Here is an 18,850-nt window from a genome sequence, read left to right on the forward strand (position 1 = left end):
TTTCTGTGAAGAATTTCTTCCTAACATCCATCCCAAACTTCCCCTGGCACAACTTGAGACTGTGTCCTCTCCTTCCGTCACTGGTGTGACCAAATGTTATGACCCAAACTTCCTTCTTTTTCTTTGAAACCCCTTGTCAGAAAATGATAATCCATCCCTCAAAGGGGACTGAAAATTGCTTAGGGGAGTATTGACAAGCTACAGCTTCTGATTTTGAAGGAGATGATTACTGGATATCTATTTATCAATCCTTATGGCTGTAATGGGAAAAGTGAGGCTGCTGGACAGCAAACAGCCCTGTGCTGCCAGGTGTATATTGAAAAGGTTAAAGAGCAAGGATCTCCAAATACAGCTGGCATGGGAACTGACAGGTAAATTTATAAATCCATCACCCTCTCAGATCTGAAGTATTTTATTTAAGGGGAGTTTAAAATGCAGTTGTTGACCCTCAGCATTTTTTTATCTCAGCTTCTGTGGGTCAGAGCTGGAGAGGGACTTTTTAAGGGTGTCAGGTAGTGATAGGACTGGGGGGAATGAAACAAAACTAGAAATGAGTAGATTCAGATTGGATGTTAGGAAGAAATTCTTCCCCATGAGGGTGGTGAAAGACTGGCACAGGTTGCCCAGGGAGGTGGTGGAAGCCTCATCCCTGGACGTTTTTTTGCAGCCAGTCTGGAGGTGGCTGTGAGCAACCTGCTGTAGTGTGAGGTGTCCCTGCCCATGGCAGGGAGGTTGGAACTGGATGATCCTTGAGGTCCCTTCCAGCCCTGACAATTCTGTGATTCTATGAAATCGCTGCACCAACACTCTGATGTTTTGAACTCAGTTATTACCTTTCTTCAGGCTTGCTAAGAAGTCCATTGTTCTAGATTTTTTGGGGGGGGGGGGTTGGCCCCGAAGACATCTGTTTTCATGCCCTATCTTTTGCCTCGTCATCCTAGATACTCTGTTCAAGGAATCTGTGGTGAAACAGTCTCCAGCATCCCTGTGGAGAACGTGTTCGAGGACAGCGACATCATTGTGCTGACGCCCCAGATTCTTGTCAACTGCTTCAAGCAAGGGATCCTCACCTCCCTCTGCATCTTCACCCTGATGATATTTGATGAGTGCCACAACACCACAGGCAACCACCCTTACAATGTGTTAATGACCAGATACCTGGAGCAAAAATTTGACTCCTCTGCAGACCAGCTGCCCCAGGTAAGGACCAGCCTGCCAGTGGTGGAAACCTTGAAGGAAAATGTGGTTTGCAGTGCAGTCAGGAAAGCCTGAAATCTTGCCTTTTGTCTTAATCCATTTCAAACTCCCGTTTGGACCCAAAGATGTCCAGAGGCACCCTTCCAACCCCTAACATCCTGTGATTTAACAATGGCTGCAAGCTGGAAGAGTAGCACCTGGAACACTTTCCCCCCACACCACCTCTTCCTGAGCACCTCCAGGCTGTTTTTCCTGTGTTACATCTTCCTTGCAGCTGCCAAGAAAGACTGATCAAGCATGAGACAGGACCAGAATACTTAGGACCAAACAGGATTGCTGGGCTGAGAAGAAAGTATGTGCCTCAAAACTTCCTTACCACCTCTCTGTCCCTGTCTGCAAGGCTGCAACACGTGGGGCCCCTGCCTCCTCTGGCAGGAGGTTTTGGTCCAGCTGGAAAGACATCTCCTCTGAATGAGTGCAGAGGGCAGTTCTGGGGATGGATTTGGGATTTTTGTGTATGCTGAGCACTGACAAATACAGGGGGATATGGATTTTAGACAGTGGATAGTTCAATTTCAGTTTGATCACTCTCAGTTTGAGTGCCTTGGAGACTGCACAACCAGGGTCAAAGTTTGGCTCTCAAGATTTAGTCCTTGCACACATGTTTATTTCAGCTGCCTCTTTTGTTTAAGGTGGACATGGAACTGTTACAGTAGGTCCAGAGGAGGGACATGAAGAGAATCAGAGGGCTGGAGCATCAATGCTGTGAAAACAGGCTGAAAGAGTTGAGGCTGTTCAAGCTAGAGAAGAGAAAGCTCTAGGGAAAACTTCTGGTGGATTTTCAGTCATACAATCATAGAATCACAGAATTGTCAGGGTTGGAAAGGACCTCAAGGCTCATCCAGTTCCAACCCCCCTGCCATGGGCAGGGACACCTCACACTACAGCAGGTTGCTCACAGCCTCATCCAGCCTGGCCTTAAAAACCTCCAAGGATGAGGCTTCCACCACCCCACTGGGTATCCTGTTCCAGTCTCTCACCACCCTCATGGGGAAGAATTTCTTCCTAACATCCAATCTGAATCTCCCCATTTCTAGTTTTGCTCCATTCCCCCTACTCCTATCACTCCCTGACACCTTAAAAAGTCCCTCTCCAGCTTTCTTGTAGCCCCTTTCAGATACTGGAAGGCCACAAGAAGGTTTCCTCAGAGCCTTCTCTTCTCCAAACTGAACAGCCCCAACTCTCTGTCTGTCTCCATAGCAGAGCAGCTCCAGCCCTCTGATCATCCTCATGGCCCTTCTCTGGACACATTCCAGCAGTGCTTAAATGGGACTGCAGGACAGCTGGAGAGGGACTTTTTACAAAGGCATGTAGTAACAGAAGAAGGATCAATGGCTTCAAACTGGAAGAAGCTGGATTTAGATTAGACATTAAGAAGAAATTCTTCCCATGAGGGTGATGAGACACTGGAACAGGTTGCCCAGAGAAAGCAGAGGCTGCAACCCTGGAATTGTTCAAAGTCAGGTTGGATGGGGTCTTGAGGAACCTGCTTTAGTAGGAGGTGTCCCTACCTATGTCAGGGGTTGGAATTAGATGTTCTTGAAGTTCCCTTCCAGCCCAAACCAGTCTATGGTTATATAGTGACAACTTGGCAATTGTTTATAGTGTCACAGAATGTTAGGGGCTGGAAAGGACCTCAAGAGATCATCCAGTCCAACCCCTCTGCCAGAGCAGGTCACGCAGGAATGCATCCAGAGGGATTTCCTGTGGTGTGGGGTTTGTTTTTTTTTTTTTTTCATTTGTGACAAAGGAGCAACCACTGCTCTTTGTGTGTGCTCAGATTGTAGGTTTAACTGCTTCTGTTGGAGTTGGTAATGCCAAGAGCATCAAGGAAGCAATAGAGCACATCTGTACCCTCTGCTGCTACCTTGACATACAGACCATATCCACTGTCAGAGAGAACAAAGAGGATCTGCAGAGGTTTGGAACCAAGCCAGAAACACGTAAGCATGCTTCTGTTTTATTTCTCCTAGAAGATTCAAACCACCATAATTAAGGCAGCTGTCCAATCCCCCTTTGGTCAAGTGAAGCTGACCAAGGTTGGAAAAGGCTGCCCAGGGGAGTGGTGGAGTCCCCATCCCTGGAGGTGTTCAAAAGCTATGTAGACATGGCACTTGGGGTCATGGTTCAGTGAGCATAGCAGTGTTGCGTTGATGGTTGAACTCAGTGACCTTTGAGGGATTTTCCAACCTTACTAAGTTGAAAGCTTGAAAGCTTTGCTGCCTGCTAGGTTGAAAAGGAGCTGAAGCAGGCAGTTCCTTGTTGCTCCACAGTAAGGTAGTGCCCATTTGGGCAAATTTTCTCTGTGCTGAGATTTGCAGTCTCTAGTTTTTATTTAGTTCTGCCAGTGAAGACTGGGGGCTGTTTCTTTATGTGCAGCTACAATGCTCTTTAAGAATAAATATCATTATGATTGTACAGAGCACTGCATTGGAACAGGCTGCCCAGGGAAGTGGTTGAATTGTCATCCCTGGAGGTATTTTAGAAGAACTCTAGATATGGTGCTCAAGGATATGGTGTACCATTGGCCCTGGTAGAGTTAGTGGTTGAACTTGATGATTCTCCCCCTCTACTCTGCTCTGGTGAGACCCCACCTGGAGTACTGCATCCAGTTCTGGAGCCTCTGTTACAGGAAGGATCTGGAATGTGACCAGAGAAGGGCCATGAGGATGAGCAGGGGGCTGGAGCTCCTCTCCTATGGGGACAGACTGAGGGAGTTGGGGCTGTTCAGTCTGGAGAAGAGAAGGCTCTGAGGTGACCTTCTTGTAGCCTTCCAGTACCTGAAGGGGGCTACAAGAAAGCTGGGGAGGGAATTTTTAGGGTGTCAGGGAGTGATAGGACTGGGGGGAATGGAGCAAAACTAGAAGTGGGGAGATTCAGATTGGATGTTAGGAAGAAGTTCTTCCCCCTGAGGGTGGTGAGACACTGGCAGAGGTTGCCCAGGGGGATGGTAGAAGCCTCATCCCTGGAGGTTTTTGCAGCTAGGCTGGAGGTGGCTGTGAGCAACCTGCTCTAATGTGAGGTGGTGTCCCTGGCCATGGCAGGGGGGTTGGACCTGGATGATCCTTGAGGTCCCTTCCAACCATGACAATTCTGTGATTGTATGATCTTGAAGGTGGTTTCCAACCATAGTGATTGTGTGAGGTGTAACATTCCTCTAGACAAGGGTTTGTTCTGGTTTTACTTACTGTTTCACTTATTCAGGCTGCTGACTCCCATTTCTTGTCTCCAGATGTCCGGTGGGTTAAAATGCGAGCTCAGAATCACTTTGCAGACATCATCTCAGGTCTGATGTCTGAGACAGAGGCGCTGATGAGGAGGATTTACTCAGTGGGTAAGATACTGTAACATGCCTGTAACTGGGATTCATTCTTTGATCACATCAGTGTGAGTCCTCCTGGCTGCCAGAACACTCACCCTTTGTCCACTTCCCTTCTCCCCTTCCCTTTTCACTTGCCTTTAACCAGTGTTTCCTGGGTAAGACATTACAAAGTTTACTCTGTTCCTGTTAGTTTGATAGTCATTAATATTATAAAGCAGCCCTGAGGAGAGGGACTTGGGGGTGCTGGTGGACGAGAAGCTCAACAGGAGCTGTCAATGTGCACTTGCAGCCCAGAAAGCCAAGCAGAGCCTGGGCTGCATCAGGAGAAGTGTGGCCAGCAGGGCAAGGGAGGTGATTCTCCCCCTCTGCTCAGCTCTGCTGAGACCCCACCTGGAGTACTGCATCCAGTTCTGGAGCCTCTATTACAAGAGGGATCTGGACATGCTGGAAGGTGTCCAGAGAAGGGCCACCAGGATGAGCAGAGGGCTGGAGTTGCTCTGCTGTGAGGAGAGACTGAGAGAGTTGGGGCTGTTCAGTCTGGAGAAGAGAAGGCTCCAAGGTGACCTTCTTGTGGCTTTCCGGTATCTGAAGGGGGCTACAAGAAAGCTGGGGAGGGACTTTTTAGGATGTCAGGTAGTGATAGGATAGGGGGGAATGGAATAAAGCTGGAAGTGGGGAGATTCAGACTGGACGTGAGGAAGAAGTTCTTCCCCATGAGAGTGGTGAGAGCCTGGAATGGGTTGTCCAGGGAGGTGGTTGAGGCCCCATCCCTGGAGGTGTTTAAGGCCAGGCTGGATGAGGCTCTGGCCAGCCTGATCCAGTGTGAGGTGTCCCTGCCCATGGCAGGGGGGTTGGAACTGGACGATCCTTGTGGTCCCTTCCAGCCCTGACTGATTCTGTGATTCTATGATTCTATTCTATGAATATTCTTGCTTGGATTCTAGCCTGTGTTTTTCATCCTCTGATGTGTGTGCTGTTGACCCTGTCAAATCATCCTGAGTGTTTAGATCAACTGAAACAAAGCTGCCAAAGGGCTTGCTTTCAGAATGCAAGGAGCTCTGCGTCACTGATGAGAGAGACCTCTGTGTTGTGTTCCTGTTTAAGCATCTCTCCAAATGCTCCATACCTGATGCTGCCTCTGTCAAGGAAATCAAGAAGGGTCTCAGTTATGATGTTACTCTGAATGTTGTAGTTTCTGCCTTCCAGCAGCAGTTTAATTCTTGCTGCTCTGCAGTTTCTCACTCTTTCTCAGTTGTTCCATCTAAACATGAGGAACTTCTTTAAGGGTCATGCAGCACTGGAACTGGATGCCCAGAGAGGTGTTGGAGTGTTCATCTCTGGAGACATTCAAAACCCTCCTGGACATGTTCCTGTGTGACCTTCTTTAGGTGCACCTGACTTGGCAGGGGGGTTGGACTCAATCTCCAGAGGTTCCTTCCAACCCCTACCATTTTGTGATTCTGTGAAGGGTGTTGGAACACTGGAACAGGTTGCCCACAGATGTGGACTCTTCATCCTTGGAAATACTCAGATTCCATGTGGACATGATCCTGAGTGATTTGCCCTAGGTGACTCTTCTTTGAGCAGAGGGTTGGACTGGAGACCTCCACTGGTGCCTTCCAGCCTCAGTGATCCTGAGATTGTAACACAGAGTGTTCTTCTGCTCTTAGGGCTCATGTCATGGGAAGTGTTTTATCTTCTAGCTAACTGTTCTGGCTATTTGTTAGTCAAGATGTGCCCTTGTGGCCAAGAGGGCCAATGGGGTCCTGGGATGCATTCAGAGGAGTGTGTCCAGCAGATCCAGGGAGGTTCTCCTCCCCCTCTACTCTGCCCTGCTGAGATTCCACCGGGAATACTGCATCCAGTTTGGGGCTCCCCAGTTCAGGACAGACAGGGATCTGCTGGAGAGAGTCCAAGGGAGGGCTACAAGGATGATGAAGGCCCTGGAGTACTGCCCTGTGAGGAGAGGCTGAGACCCCTGGGGGTGTTTAGTCTGAAGAAGAGAAGACTGAGAGGGGATCTGAACAATGTTTATAAATATCTGAGGGCTGGGGGTCAAAAGGGAGGGGACAGGCTCTGCTCAGTTGCATCCTGTGTTAGGACAAGGGCAGTGGGTATAAACTACAGCAGAGGAAGTGCATGAGGATGAACTTCTTCAGTGTGAGGGTCAGAGAGCACTGGAACAGGCTCCCCAGAGGGGTTGTGGAGTCGTCTTCCCTGAAGACTTTCCAGCCCTGTCTGGATGTGTTCCTGTGTGACCTGTGCTGGATTCTGTGGTCCTGCTCTGGCAGGGGGGTTGGACTTGATGATCTCTAGAGGTCCCTTCCAACCCCTGTGAGCCTGTGAAGATGAATAAATATTTGTTCCCTTCTTCTTCACCAGACACTATCTCCCCAATCAACAAGAAGGATTTTGGAACACAGAGGTATGAACAGTGGATAGTCACCACGCAGAAGAAATGCAGGCTGCTGCAGCTGCCAGATAAGGAGAAGGAGAGCAGCGTCTGCAGAGACCTTTTCATCTGCACTGAACACCTGCGTGTAAGTGTGTGTCCTCCTTCCTTCCACAGAGAGGGGAGCCACCCTGGGACTTCTGGTGCGGGCATGTCCAACTTAGCATTAGGTTTTGAACCTGAATCTTTTGATCTGACACTAAAGCAGAAAGGCTAAAGCACGGCATGTGAGAGTTGTCTTGCTACAAACAGTCTAATCCTAGAATCATAGAATTGTTGTGGTTGGAAAAGGAGGTCACCCAGGAGGCACCCAACCTAAACTGCCACACCCTCTAAAGTCACTCGGTCCAACCACCAACACAACACCACCATGGCCATTAAACTGTGTCCCAAAGTGCCATGTCCACCAGGGATGATGACTCCACCACCTCCTTGGGCAGCCTGTTCCAATGCCTGACCACTCTTGCAGCAAAGAAATTGTTCTTCATGTCCAACCTATACCTCCCCTGGCACAGTTTCAGGCTGTTTCCTCTCATTCTGTGACCTGATACTGGGGAGGAGACCAACTCCCACCTCACTCCAGCCTCCTTTCTGGGAGTTATAGAGAGCAATGAGGTCTCCCCTCAGCCTCCTTTTCTCCAGCCTACACAACCTCACTTCCCTCAGCTGCTCCTTACAAGACTTGTGCTCTAGACCTTTCACCAGCTTTGTTGCCCTTCTCTGGACAGAGGAGACTGTGTAATGCTCCTGTTGCCATGCAATGGAAGAACAACACAAGTTTGCACCATTCAGTTTAACTGAAGCTTGCCTTCATCCCACATCCTGTGGGAAAGGAGGTCTCAATCCCTGTGTTTGTTTCTCCCCCCGAGCAGAAGTTCAACGACGCTCTCATGATCAGTGAAGATGCTCGCATTGAAGATGCTCTGGCCTACCTCACTGAGTTCTTCACAAACGTCAGGAATGGACCCTACACACAGTTAGAGAAGCGACTCACAGCCAGATTTCAAGGTATTTTCACACAGTGGTGGCTGCAGGGCAGCAGAAGAGGGCTTGTGGGGTAGGATGATGCATGAGCTTTCTTCAGAGTAAGGGTGTTTGTTTTCCAGAAACAGATCACAGGCTCACACAATGTCAGGGGTTGAAAGGGACCTCTGGAGATCTTCCAGTCCAACCCCCCTGCCAGAGCAGGACCATAGAATCCAGCACAGGTCACACAGGAACACATCCAGATGGGGCTTGAAAGTCTCCAGAGAAGGAGCCTCCACAACCTCTCTGGGCAGCCTGTTCCAGTGCTCTGTGAGGCTCACAGTGAAGAAGTTCCTCCTCATGGTGAGGTGGAACCTCCTGTGCTGTAGTTTCTATCCATTACCCCTTGTCCTATCACAAGGTGCAACTGAGCAGAGCCTGTCCCCTCCCTCTTGACCCCCACTCCTCAGATATTTATAGGCATTTATTAGATCCCCTCTCAGTCTTCTCCTCTCCAGACTAAACAGCCCCAGGGCTCTCAGCCTCTCCTCATAAGTCCTTTTCCTCCAGTCCCTTCATCATCCTGGTAGCCCTCCCTTAGACTCTCTCCAGCAGATCCCTGTCCCTCTTGCGCTGGGGAGCCCAGACCCGGATGCAGTATTCCAGGTGGGGCTTCACCAGGGCAGAGTACATTGGACAATCTAGAGGCCATGTGGGTGCAAATATGATGGTAGAAGAGGCAGGGTGGGGAACCTCCTTCCTGGGACCACGGATTTCTAGTGCAGGAGCTAAGATGCTATAGTAGGTTCTTGAAAATGTGACTTGGAGACAAGGCAGAGGTCTCCTTAAGGGTGCATCCCACCAGAAGGGGATGGTCTACAGATGCTGGCAGTGTGAGATAAGGCAGCATTTGCTGCTCTTCCTCCTGCTGCCCAATGCTCCTGGACAAATCCCAAACATCTGGGAAGAGGCAGGTGGCCCTTATGCCCTTCTGATGATGAGAAGTGAGAGGCTGCATTGTTCTCTGACTTCTAATTTAGCATCAGTGTGCTGCAAACCAGGCTGTGATCTGGTGTGCTGCAATTTTAAGCCTCTGCAGGGGCTTGTCTGCCCTCTCACGCCAGTTGCTTCCCAAGGGGAAATGGCTGGTTTTGCAAGAACTGAGCATGCTCTGTGGCTGTCTTTTGCTGCACACCACAGCACAGAAGGTCTCCTGTGGGTTTGGGACAAAATTTGAGAGATTTAGGATTTCCTTCTGGGAATTTTGTTGAGTTTAGCTTGAAGAGATTGTGGGTGGCGTCTGACAGTCGGTTTGGGTGGGAATTCTGCTTTCTGCACTAAGGAAGGTAAATTATTCTGGACATTGCTGTTTTGTGTTTGTTTTTGTTTTTCCCAGAGAAAGAGGCAGAACTGACTGCCCTTTCAAAAGATGAGTCCAATGAGAACCCCAAGCTGGAAGAGCTTGCTTGCATCCTGGATGAAGCATACCGCTACAACTCCGACACTCGCACTCTTCTCTTTGCCAAGACAAGAGCCTTAGTAGCTGTAAGACTTTTCTTCTTAAAGCTCCTGAAGTGAGAAAACAAGAATGCCTCCTCTGTTTTGTATGCCTGACTGCCTTTCTCTTTTTGATCTAGAAATAGAAAAATAGGCATGGATTGCCTAGTGGGTGAGGGAAGGGCTGTGGACATTGTCTACCTGGGCTTTAGCAAAGCCTTTGACACTGTCTCCCACAGCATTGTCCTTCAGAAACTCCTGGCACAAGGCTTAGCTCAGTGAACTCTGCACTGGATAAGAACTGGCTGGATGGCCAGGAGCAGAGTGTGGTGGTGAATGGAGTTAAATCTGGCTGCTGCCAGTCACTAGAGGTGTCCCCCAGGGTTCAGTACTGGGGTCTCTCCTCTTTAATAGCTTTAGCAATGAAGGGATTGAGGACACCTCAGTAAGTCTGCAGGTGACACCAAGCTGGGTGGCTGCATCTGCTAGAGGGTAAGGAGGCCTTGCAGCAGGACCTGGACAGGTTAGACCAAAGGGCCAAGGATAAATGTATGAAGTTCAACAAGGCCAAGTGCCAGGTCCTGCACCTGGGTCACAACAACCCCATGGGGAGCTACAGACTTGGGGAGGTGTGGTTGGAAAGCTGCAGCTTGGAGAGGGCCCTGGGTGTGTTGGTTAACATTCAACTGACCATGAGCCAGCAGTGCCCAGGTGGCCAAGAAAGCCAATGGCATCCTGGCTTGGGCTAGAAACACTGTGGCCAGCAGGGACAGGGAGGTGATCATCCCCCTGTGCTCAGCACTGTCACACCTCAAGGGCTGTGTTCAGTTCTGGGGCTCCCACTACAGGAAGGACATTGAGGGGCTGGAGTGTGTCCAGAGAAGGGCAACAAGGCTGGAGAAGGGCCTGGAGCACCTGGCCTGTGAGGAGCATCTGAGGGCGCTGGGGGTGTTCAGTCTGGAGAAGAGGAGGCTGAGGGGAGACCTCATGGCTCTCTACAACTCCCTGAAGGGAGGTTGGAGTGAGGAGGGGGCAGCCTCTGCTCCTGGGTGTCAAGCAATGGGACCAGAGGAAATGGTTTCAAGCTGTGCCATGGGAGGTTCAGGCTGGATGTCAGGAAACATTTCTGCACAGAGAGGGTTCTCAAACACTGGAATGGTCTGCCCAGGGCAGTGCTGGGGTCACCATCCCTGGGGGTGTTCAAGCAGTGTGTGGACCTGGTGCTTAGGGACATGGTTTAGTGTTGACCCTAGTGCTGGGTTGGGGGTTGAACTGGATGACCTTGGAGGTCTCTTCCAACTGGATGTTTTCTGTGATTCTGGGATTTGACTTTCCTAAGAAAATCCTTATCTTTCCCTATCTTTCTAAGCATTCTCTGAGACAGGATGAGGGTTGGGAGTAGGTTTGGGTTTTTCTTTTTCTGTCCTAAAGAAAGAAATTTATTCTTGCTACCTGTCATAGTTGATCATTGTGTCAGATGTTTGTGTCTGAAGTCAGTTTTAACAACGTGTGCTACAAGGTTTTTTACTCTAAGGTGTCAATGTAACAAACCAGCAGCTCTATTACTGACTGCACATCAGCAGGTATTTATGGGTTTCCCAGAGGATGTGCCCTAGCATGTGTTCCTGAGCAAGAAAAGGGAAAGACACTGTGGAGCAGATGTTGTCTGGATCCTTCTGACATATTGGTTTATTGTATGGGTGCCCAAGATCAAGAATCTAGCCTGGGTAATCTTTTTTTGCTTGCTTCCAGTGCCTTGTTCCCCAACAATGTTCATGCTTGAGCCATTTCTTAGTTGTCTAGGATCAAGAATCTAGGCTGGTTGATATTTTTAACTTGCTTCCAATACCTTCTTTCCCCAAAAATGTTCATGCTTGGGCCATTTCCTGGTTGCCTAGGATCAAGAATCTAGGCTGGTTGGTATTTTTAACTTGCTGCCAACACCTTCTTCCCAAAAAGTGTTCATGTTTGAGGTAAGTGTGCTGCTGCTAATCATTAGCTCAGTATCTCTTTAAACATTTACTGCTGGATGTCATAGTCTCTGGCTACTTCAAACACATTTATCAGCTGAGAGTCCCACCCCCCATTTCATCCTTGGGTACAGACATGCTGGATGAATTTCCAGACAGGACAAAAAAAACAAGGGCAGACTGAAGTCCAAGCTAAGAACACCAAGCATCTGCTGGCAGCTCTCCATGATGGATGTGGCTTGGCTGAACTGGGTAAGAGCAGTTTGAAGGTGCTGCTTTCACTGTGCAGTGAGGAAGTGCACTTTGTAAACAACAGCTCTTTTCCTTTGGGCCCCAGAGGTGCAGCATCCCAGTGATCTGTTGGGTTATGAGAAAAAGAGGCACACTACATAGCAGTGAAAGGCTGCTGCCTCCCTAGCTTGCCATGGGGTGCGACTCTAAAATCTCCAGAGGTCCCATCCAACCCCTAACATCCTCTGACCCTGTGACCCTCTGGAGCTGCAGGGCTGTGGAAAGGGGAAATCATAGAATGACAGAATCATCTCAGTTGTAAAAAGACCTTTAAGATCATCAAGACCAATTGTTGTCTAACTCTGGTAATTCTGATGCTAAACTATGTCCCTCAACACCACATCTCTGTGTCATGGTTTGAGCTGGCATCATGGCTGTGGCCCTTGCTTTCTCACCTGTTACTAGATGAGCCCTCCTGACACACAAGTTCCACCTTCTTTTCTCTTTTGGTTTTCTGAAGTGTTGACTGTATAGGCAAGCTTGGATCCACCTCTCTATCCCTAACCTGCACTTCATCTGGACAGGGATCTAGGCAAGCATGGATCCACCTCTCTATCCCTAACCTGCACTTCATCTGGACAGGGATCTAGGCAAGCATGGATCCACCTCTCTATCCCTAACCTGCACTTCATCTGGACAGGGATCTAACTCCCTGGTTTACTTTACAGGCTTTGAAGAAGTGGATAGAAGCAAACCCTCTGTTGAGCCACATAAAGCCTGGAGTGTTGATGGGTCATGGAAGAAGAGATCAAAAAACAGGTATGGAAGTTTGCATTGAGGATTACCAGTTGCTAGACCTACAGTGGCTGCACTGCTAAACATGTTCAATTCTTCCTGTGTTCATCTTCTGTGCTCTTGAACAGAAGAAGGTCATGCAAGTTTGCACCATGCTTTCTACCGTATCTACAAGACCTTTAAGCAACCTCAGGGAGATGATTGCTTTTTCTGTGCAGAGTCTTTGGTTACAGCAGCAGTAACACCATCAGTGGCCTTTGCTTCAGGAATCTTTCATTAATTGAAGTTTAGACACTGCTCACTGTTGTGGCTTCCTGTGGTTATTTCTAGTGGTATTTCCCCTGCTCCTCTTGCAGATCTCTCTTATGTTGTGTTTGGTGGCACAAAGGTGTTTTAAGTAGAAGAGAAGCTACAGCTGAAAATAATTCTGCATGGCTTAAAACAACTAACACTGCACCAGGTGCCTCAAATAAGTTTCAGCTAGGGATTGTGTCTGAAATGGAGTTTCCTGGGGAGACAATTCTTGTGGCACATCAACAGGACCTCCTGATCAGGAGTGGGTGCAGTATGCAGCCAGCCTGATGTGCAGGCTCCAAGTACTTTCCCAGATGAAGAGCAGATGCTCATTTCTAATCACTTCACCCAAGAACAAACACAGAAGTCTTGCTCCAGGAACTCTTTTTCCTGACCCAGCTTCTTACTGCTGCAGGTATGACCCTCCCCATGCAGAAGGGTATACTGGATGCATTCAGAACCAACAAGGACTGCAGACTGCTGATTGCCACATCTGTTGCTGATGAAGGCATTGACATTTCTGAGTGCAACCTCGTTGTGCTCTATGAGTACTTCGGCAACGTCACCAAAATGATCCAAGTCAGAGGTATGGAATTTCACAGCTGTTACTTTAGAAGCCTGTTTTGGGCTATAAATGGGCATAAAAGTGTACTCTGTGAATGCTGTAGAAGAATCATAGAATAGAATAGAATCACAGAATCATAGAATCAGTCAGGGTTGGAAAGGACCACAAGGATCATCCAGTTCCAACCCCCTGCCATGGGCAGGGACACCTCACACTGGATCAGGCTGGCCAGAGCCTCATCCAGCCTGGCTGCAAACACCTCCAGGGATGGGGCCTCAACCACCTCCCTGGACAACCCATTCCAGGCTCTCACCACTCTCATGGGGAAGAACTTCCTCCTCACATCCAGTCTGAATCTCCCCACTTCCAGCTTTATTCCATTCCCCCCCAGTCCTGTCACTACCTGAGATCCTAAAAAGTCCCTCCCCAGCTTTCTTGTAGCCCCCTTCAGATCCTGGAAGGCCACAAGAAGGTCACCTCAGAGCCTTCTCTTCTCCAGACTGAACAGCCCCAACTCTCTCAGTCTGTCCTCACAGCAGAGCAGCTCCAGCCCTCTGCTCATCCTGGTGGCCCTTCTCTGGACACCTTCCAGCATGTCCAGATCCCTCATGTAATAGAGGCTCCAGAACTGGATGCAGTGCTCCAGGTGGGGTCTCACCAGAGCAGAGCAGAGGGGGAGAATCACCTCCCTTGCCCTGCTGGCCACACTTCTCCTGATGCAGCCCAGGCTCTGGTTGGCTTTCTGGGCTGCAAGTGCACATTGACAGCTCCTGTTGAGCTTCTCATCCACCAGCACCCCCAAGTCCCTCTCCTCAGGGCTGCTTTCCAGCCAGTCCCTGCCCAGCCTGGATTTGTGCTTGGGATTCCCTCGAACCAGCTGCAGGACCTTGCACTTGGTCTTGTTGAATCTCATGAGGTTGGCTTGTGCCCACCTCTGCAGCCTGTCCAGGTCCCTCTGGATGGATCCCTTCCCTCCAGCCTGTCTGCTGCACCACACAGCTTGGTGTCATCAGCAAACTTGCTGAGGGTGCACTCAATGCCACTGTCCATGGCACCAACAAAGATGTTGAACAAGACAGGTCCCAGGACTGAGCCCTGAGGGACTCCACTTGTCACTGGCCTCCACTGGGACATGGAGCCATTGACAGCCACTCTTTGGGTGTGACCATCAAGCCAGTTCTTTATCCATCTTGTGGTCCACCCATCAAACCCATGTTTGTAGTAATATGTGTGTGACTTGCCGTTCCTCTGTGCCTTTAAGTGAAGTCAGATGAATCATAGAATCAATCCTAGAGTGGTTTGGGCTGGACCCCCAAAGGTCATCTAGTCCAACCCCCTTGCAGTCAGCAGGGACATCCTCCACTAGGTATAGGCTCAGAGCCTTGTTGAGCCTGACCTTGAGTATCTCTAGGGATGGGGCCTTAATTGATGGGGTCTCAACTGATGGGACCTTAGCTGATGGGAAATGATGCGAAAAATCTGTTCACAGAACTGACTCCTTGACACTGTCTGAGTTTTCTTTTGCTGTGCAAGGTAGCCGTGCTGCACAAAGCTTTTGAACTTTGTTGAGGGCTGATCCTTCAAATGGAAAACTTTGGGAGATGGTTTAATGGTGTTAGGTTGATGGCTGGACTCGATGATCTTCGAGGTCTTTTCCCAACCAAAACAATTCTATGGGTCTATGATTCTATGATAATCATACATGTAAGCAGAGGAGTGTCTGGAAAAGCTGTGATCAGAGCAAATTGTTCTGACCATGACAATATACAGAGGGCTGCTGCAGTGGAGTTCCATGAATTGCCTTGGTTTTGAAGAACTTCCCCAGCCCAGTGACTTGTTACAAACTCAGCTATTCATGGGTAACTGAGGTCCTTGCATCTGCAAACCTCTAACATTCAAGATCAGAAAAAAAAACCCAAAAAAACCAAACAGGAACTTTGTTTCTGTCTTGCCTTGTCTAAAGCAGTCTATCAGCAAAGGTGGTGAATGGTCTGGAGAACAACTCCTATGAGGAGCAGCTGGGGGAACTGGGATTTAGTCTGGAGAAAAGGAGGCTGAGGGGAAGCCTCATTGCTCTCTACAATACCCTGAAAGGAGGCTGGAGTGAGGTGGGGATTGGTCTCTTCTCCCAAGTAATATGCAATAGGACAAGAGGAAACAGCCTCAAGTTGCACCAGGGCAGGTCTAGGTTGGATTTTAGGAGAAATTTCCTTCCTGCAAGAGTGGTCAGGGATTGGAATAGGCTGCCCAGGGAGGTGGTGGAGTCACCATCCTTGGAGGTGTTCAAGAAATGTGTGGACATGGCACTGTGGGCCATGGTCTAGTGGGCATGGTGATGTTGGATTGATGATTGCACTTGATGATCTTAGAGGTCTTTTCCAGCTGAAATAATTCTGTGATTCAATAGTCTGGTCATGCATGTTGGTGGGTTTACAACACAGCCAGTAGAGGGGAATGCAGAGCCACACTCAATACTGGCATTTGTTTGGTCTTTCTGCTTATTATGAAACTGCCAACATCTTTCAGGGGTGCCTCTGCAATATTTTATCCTGTCACCCAAGTAGTTACCTTCAAAAGTTGTTGGGATGTGATCTCCACTGTACTAAGTCCTCTGCTTTCAGGGTTTGTGTCCTGTGGTTTTCTTGGACTTGCCTTATGATGAAATAATGGGCCCAGAATTCCAGTTTATGAGCAACAGGATACTGTTCACTCTTAACAAGCCATTAAGATACAAAGAATCACAGAATGCACTGGGTTGGAAGGGACCCTCTAGAGCTCACCTAGTCCAACCTCTCCATCTCCAGTAACTGTCTAGATCAGGTTGCTCAGAGTCCCATGAAGCCTGACCTTGAATGTCTCCAGGGATGAGGCCTCCACCACCTCTCTGGGCAACCTGTTCCAGTGTTCCCAGCACCCTCAGAGTAAAGAACACAGAAAACAGGTTGCATGAGTTTTTAAACCACATAAAATCATGATTTGGGGGAATCTTCTAAACTGCTAACCACTCCCTGAGGTTTCTGAAGTTTCCCTGTGTCACAGCAGCAATAAGCAGGCAGGCAGCAGGGACAAAGATGGCACTTGCTCTTGTTTCTTCCCATGCCAGCAGTTCCTCAGGTTTCTTGTGGTAGACTACTCTTTGGTTTTCATGGACATCAGTTAGCAGGGCAGAAAACTAGGCAGACTGAGATGAACTTTCCTTCTTCAGGAAGGCAGAATGATGCTGTACAATAACTGAAATGTCAAGCATAGAATTAGATCATAGAATTGTTTGGAGAAGCCCTCTGAGATAATCCAGTCCAGCCATCAAACTAACACCACCAAGGCCAGTAACTCACATCCCAAAGTGTCATGTCCACACATTCCTTGAACACCTCCAGGGATGATGACTCCACCACCTCCCTGGGCAGCCTGTTCCAATCCCTGACCACTCTTGCAGGAAAGACGTTTCTCCTAATATCCAACCTAAACCTGCCCTGGTGCAACTTGAGACCATTTCCTCTTGTTCTATTGCTTGCTACCTGGCAGAAGAGACCAACCCCCACCTCACTCCAATCTCCTTTCAGGGAGTTCTAGAGAACAAGGAGGTCTCCCCTCAGCCTCCTCCTCTCCAGACTACACAACCCCAGTTCCCTCAGCTGCTCCTCACACTTATTCTCTAAACCCTTCACCAGCTTTGTTGCCTGAACTTAAGTGAGGCAGCCACAGAACCAGGCAGTACAGTACTGGCTGGGGGATGTCCATGAGGATACCTGGAAGGGGGGCTTCTTGTTCTGGTTTGTGATTGAAGAAGAGCTGAGAGAATGCTCTTTAGAAGCAGCATTACCTGAATCTGAACATGGGAAACAAAAGGCAGCTACCCAGAAGGGCCTTCTGCTTTGGCACATCTTGGTAAGAGTAACTAAAAAAGGATGAATGTGTTGCTGTGCAGGCCGTGGAAGGGCAAGGGACAGCAAGTGCATCCTTGTGACAAGCAAAACAGAAGTGGTTGAGAATGAGAAACACAACCATTACAAAGAAGAAATGATGAATGAAGCTGTAGAGAAGCTGCAGAACTGGGATGAAGCAGCATTTGCAAGGAAGGTTTGTACCCCTGTGGGGCTTTCATACTCAAAATCTGCAGGCATGATCTGTATGACAGTTCACAGGCTCACAGCTCACAGGATGTTAGGGGTTGGAAGGGACCTCCAAAGATCATCGAGTCCAACCCTTTGCCAGAGCAGGACCATAGAATCCAGCACAGGTGGCACAGGAATGATCCAGATGGGGCTTGAAAGTCTTCAGAGAAGGAGACTCCACAACCTCTCTGGGCAGCCTGCTCCAGTGCTCTGTGACTCTCACAGTGAAGAAGTTCCTCCTCATGGTGAGGTGGAACCTCCTGTGCTGTAGTTTCTATCCATTGCCCCTTGTCCTATCCAGGGTGCACCTGAGCAGAGCCTGTCCCCTCCCTCTTAACCCCCAGCCCTCAGATATTTATAAACATTTATTAAATCCCCTCTCAGTCTTCTCCAGACTAAACACCCCCAGGGCTCTCAGCCTCTCCTCACAGGGCATTGCTTCAGTCCCTTCATCATTCTGGTGGCTCTTCCTTGGACTCTCTCCAGCATATCCATGTCCCTCTTGAACTGGGGAGCCCAGACCTGGATGCAATATTCCAGGTGGGGTCTCAGCAGGGCAGAGTAGAGGGAGAGGAGAACCTCCCTTGATCTGCTGTATCAGCCTTCATCTGCTCGGCCTCTATGTAGGACCAAGCTGTTGATTACATTTGGTTTCAGGTCACTCAGCAGAGAATGGCTCAGGTTGGAAGGGACCTAATTGACCTTCTACTCCAACCTCCCCAGCATGGGCAGGGATGCCTCTCAACTAGACTCAGCTGCTCTTCTCAGAGGACTCTGTTTCTGCATGAGTAAGACACAAGGTTGTGAGGCATCAGAATATTGCATGTCAGCCTCACCATAACACATATTTAAAAGCCTTCTGGTCCAGGTATGAAGATGTTCACATAATGAAAGGATTCATAAACCAATGTTTAGGCTGGATCTTAGGAAGAAGTTCTTCAGTACCAGGGCGGTGAGACTCTGGAATAAACTGCCCAGGGAGGTTGTGGATGCCTCCTTCCTGGGAGTGTTGAAGGCCAGGTGGATGAGGCCTTGATCAGCTGAGTCTAGTTGAGAGGTGTCCTTGTCCATGGTGGGGAGGTTGGAGCAGATGATCTCTGACGTCCCTTCCAACCTGAGCCATTCTAGGATTCTATGTGCTACAGGTTCCCAGCTCCAGGCTGTGGCTGTTGCCTCTTCCTGCAGTTTCTGTGGTCTCTGGAGCTTGCTTTCCACACTGTGAACTTCCCAAAGCAGCAGAGCTACTTCTGCTGCAGAGACTCTCACATGACTTAGGCCTTCAGAAGGACAGAATAGCCCCTAAAGGGGCCACAGAGGGATAGAGAGGAGGAAGGAACAGATGGCATAAATGCTGATCATCACAGATTCTGATCTGAGCCTCACATT

The 18,850-nt window shown here is 49.0% G+C and overlaps 1 protein-coding gene across 1 annotated transcript in view; it reads left to right on the plus strand.

Moving 5' to 3' along the window:
* The window catches only part of RIGI (RNA sensor RIG-I), a 32,636-nt gene that overhangs the window by 10,956 nt on the left and 2,830 nt on the right, over window positions 1-18,850 (plus strand). The window contains exons 8-16 of the mRNA XM_054397650.1: window positions 942-1,200; window positions 3,038-3,200; window positions 4,490-4,591; window positions 6,962-7,119; window positions 7,904-8,039; window positions 9,394-9,542; window positions 12,424-12,514; window positions 13,200-13,370; window positions 17,278-17,429. Coding sequence (XP_054253625.1) covers window positions 942-1,200; window positions 3,038-3,200; window positions 4,490-4,591; window positions 6,962-7,119; window positions 7,904-8,039; window positions 9,394-9,542; window positions 12,424-12,514; window positions 13,200-13,370; window positions 17,278-17,429 — 1,381 coding nt within the window. The remainder of the gene's footprint in view (window positions 1-941; window positions 1,201-3,037; window positions 3,201-4,489; window positions 4,592-6,961; window positions 7,120-7,903; window positions 8,040-9,393; window positions 9,543-12,423; window positions 12,515-13,199; window positions 13,371-17,277; window positions 17,430-18,850) is intronic.

The sequence above is a fragment of the Indicator indicator genome, chromosome Z (assembly GCF_027791375.1).
Source record: "Indicator indicator isolate 239-I01 chromosome Z, UM_Iind_1.1, whole genome shotgun sequence".
Classification (NCBI taxonomy): Eukaryota; Metazoa; Chordata; class Aves; order Piciformes; family Indicatoridae; genus Indicator; species Indicator indicator.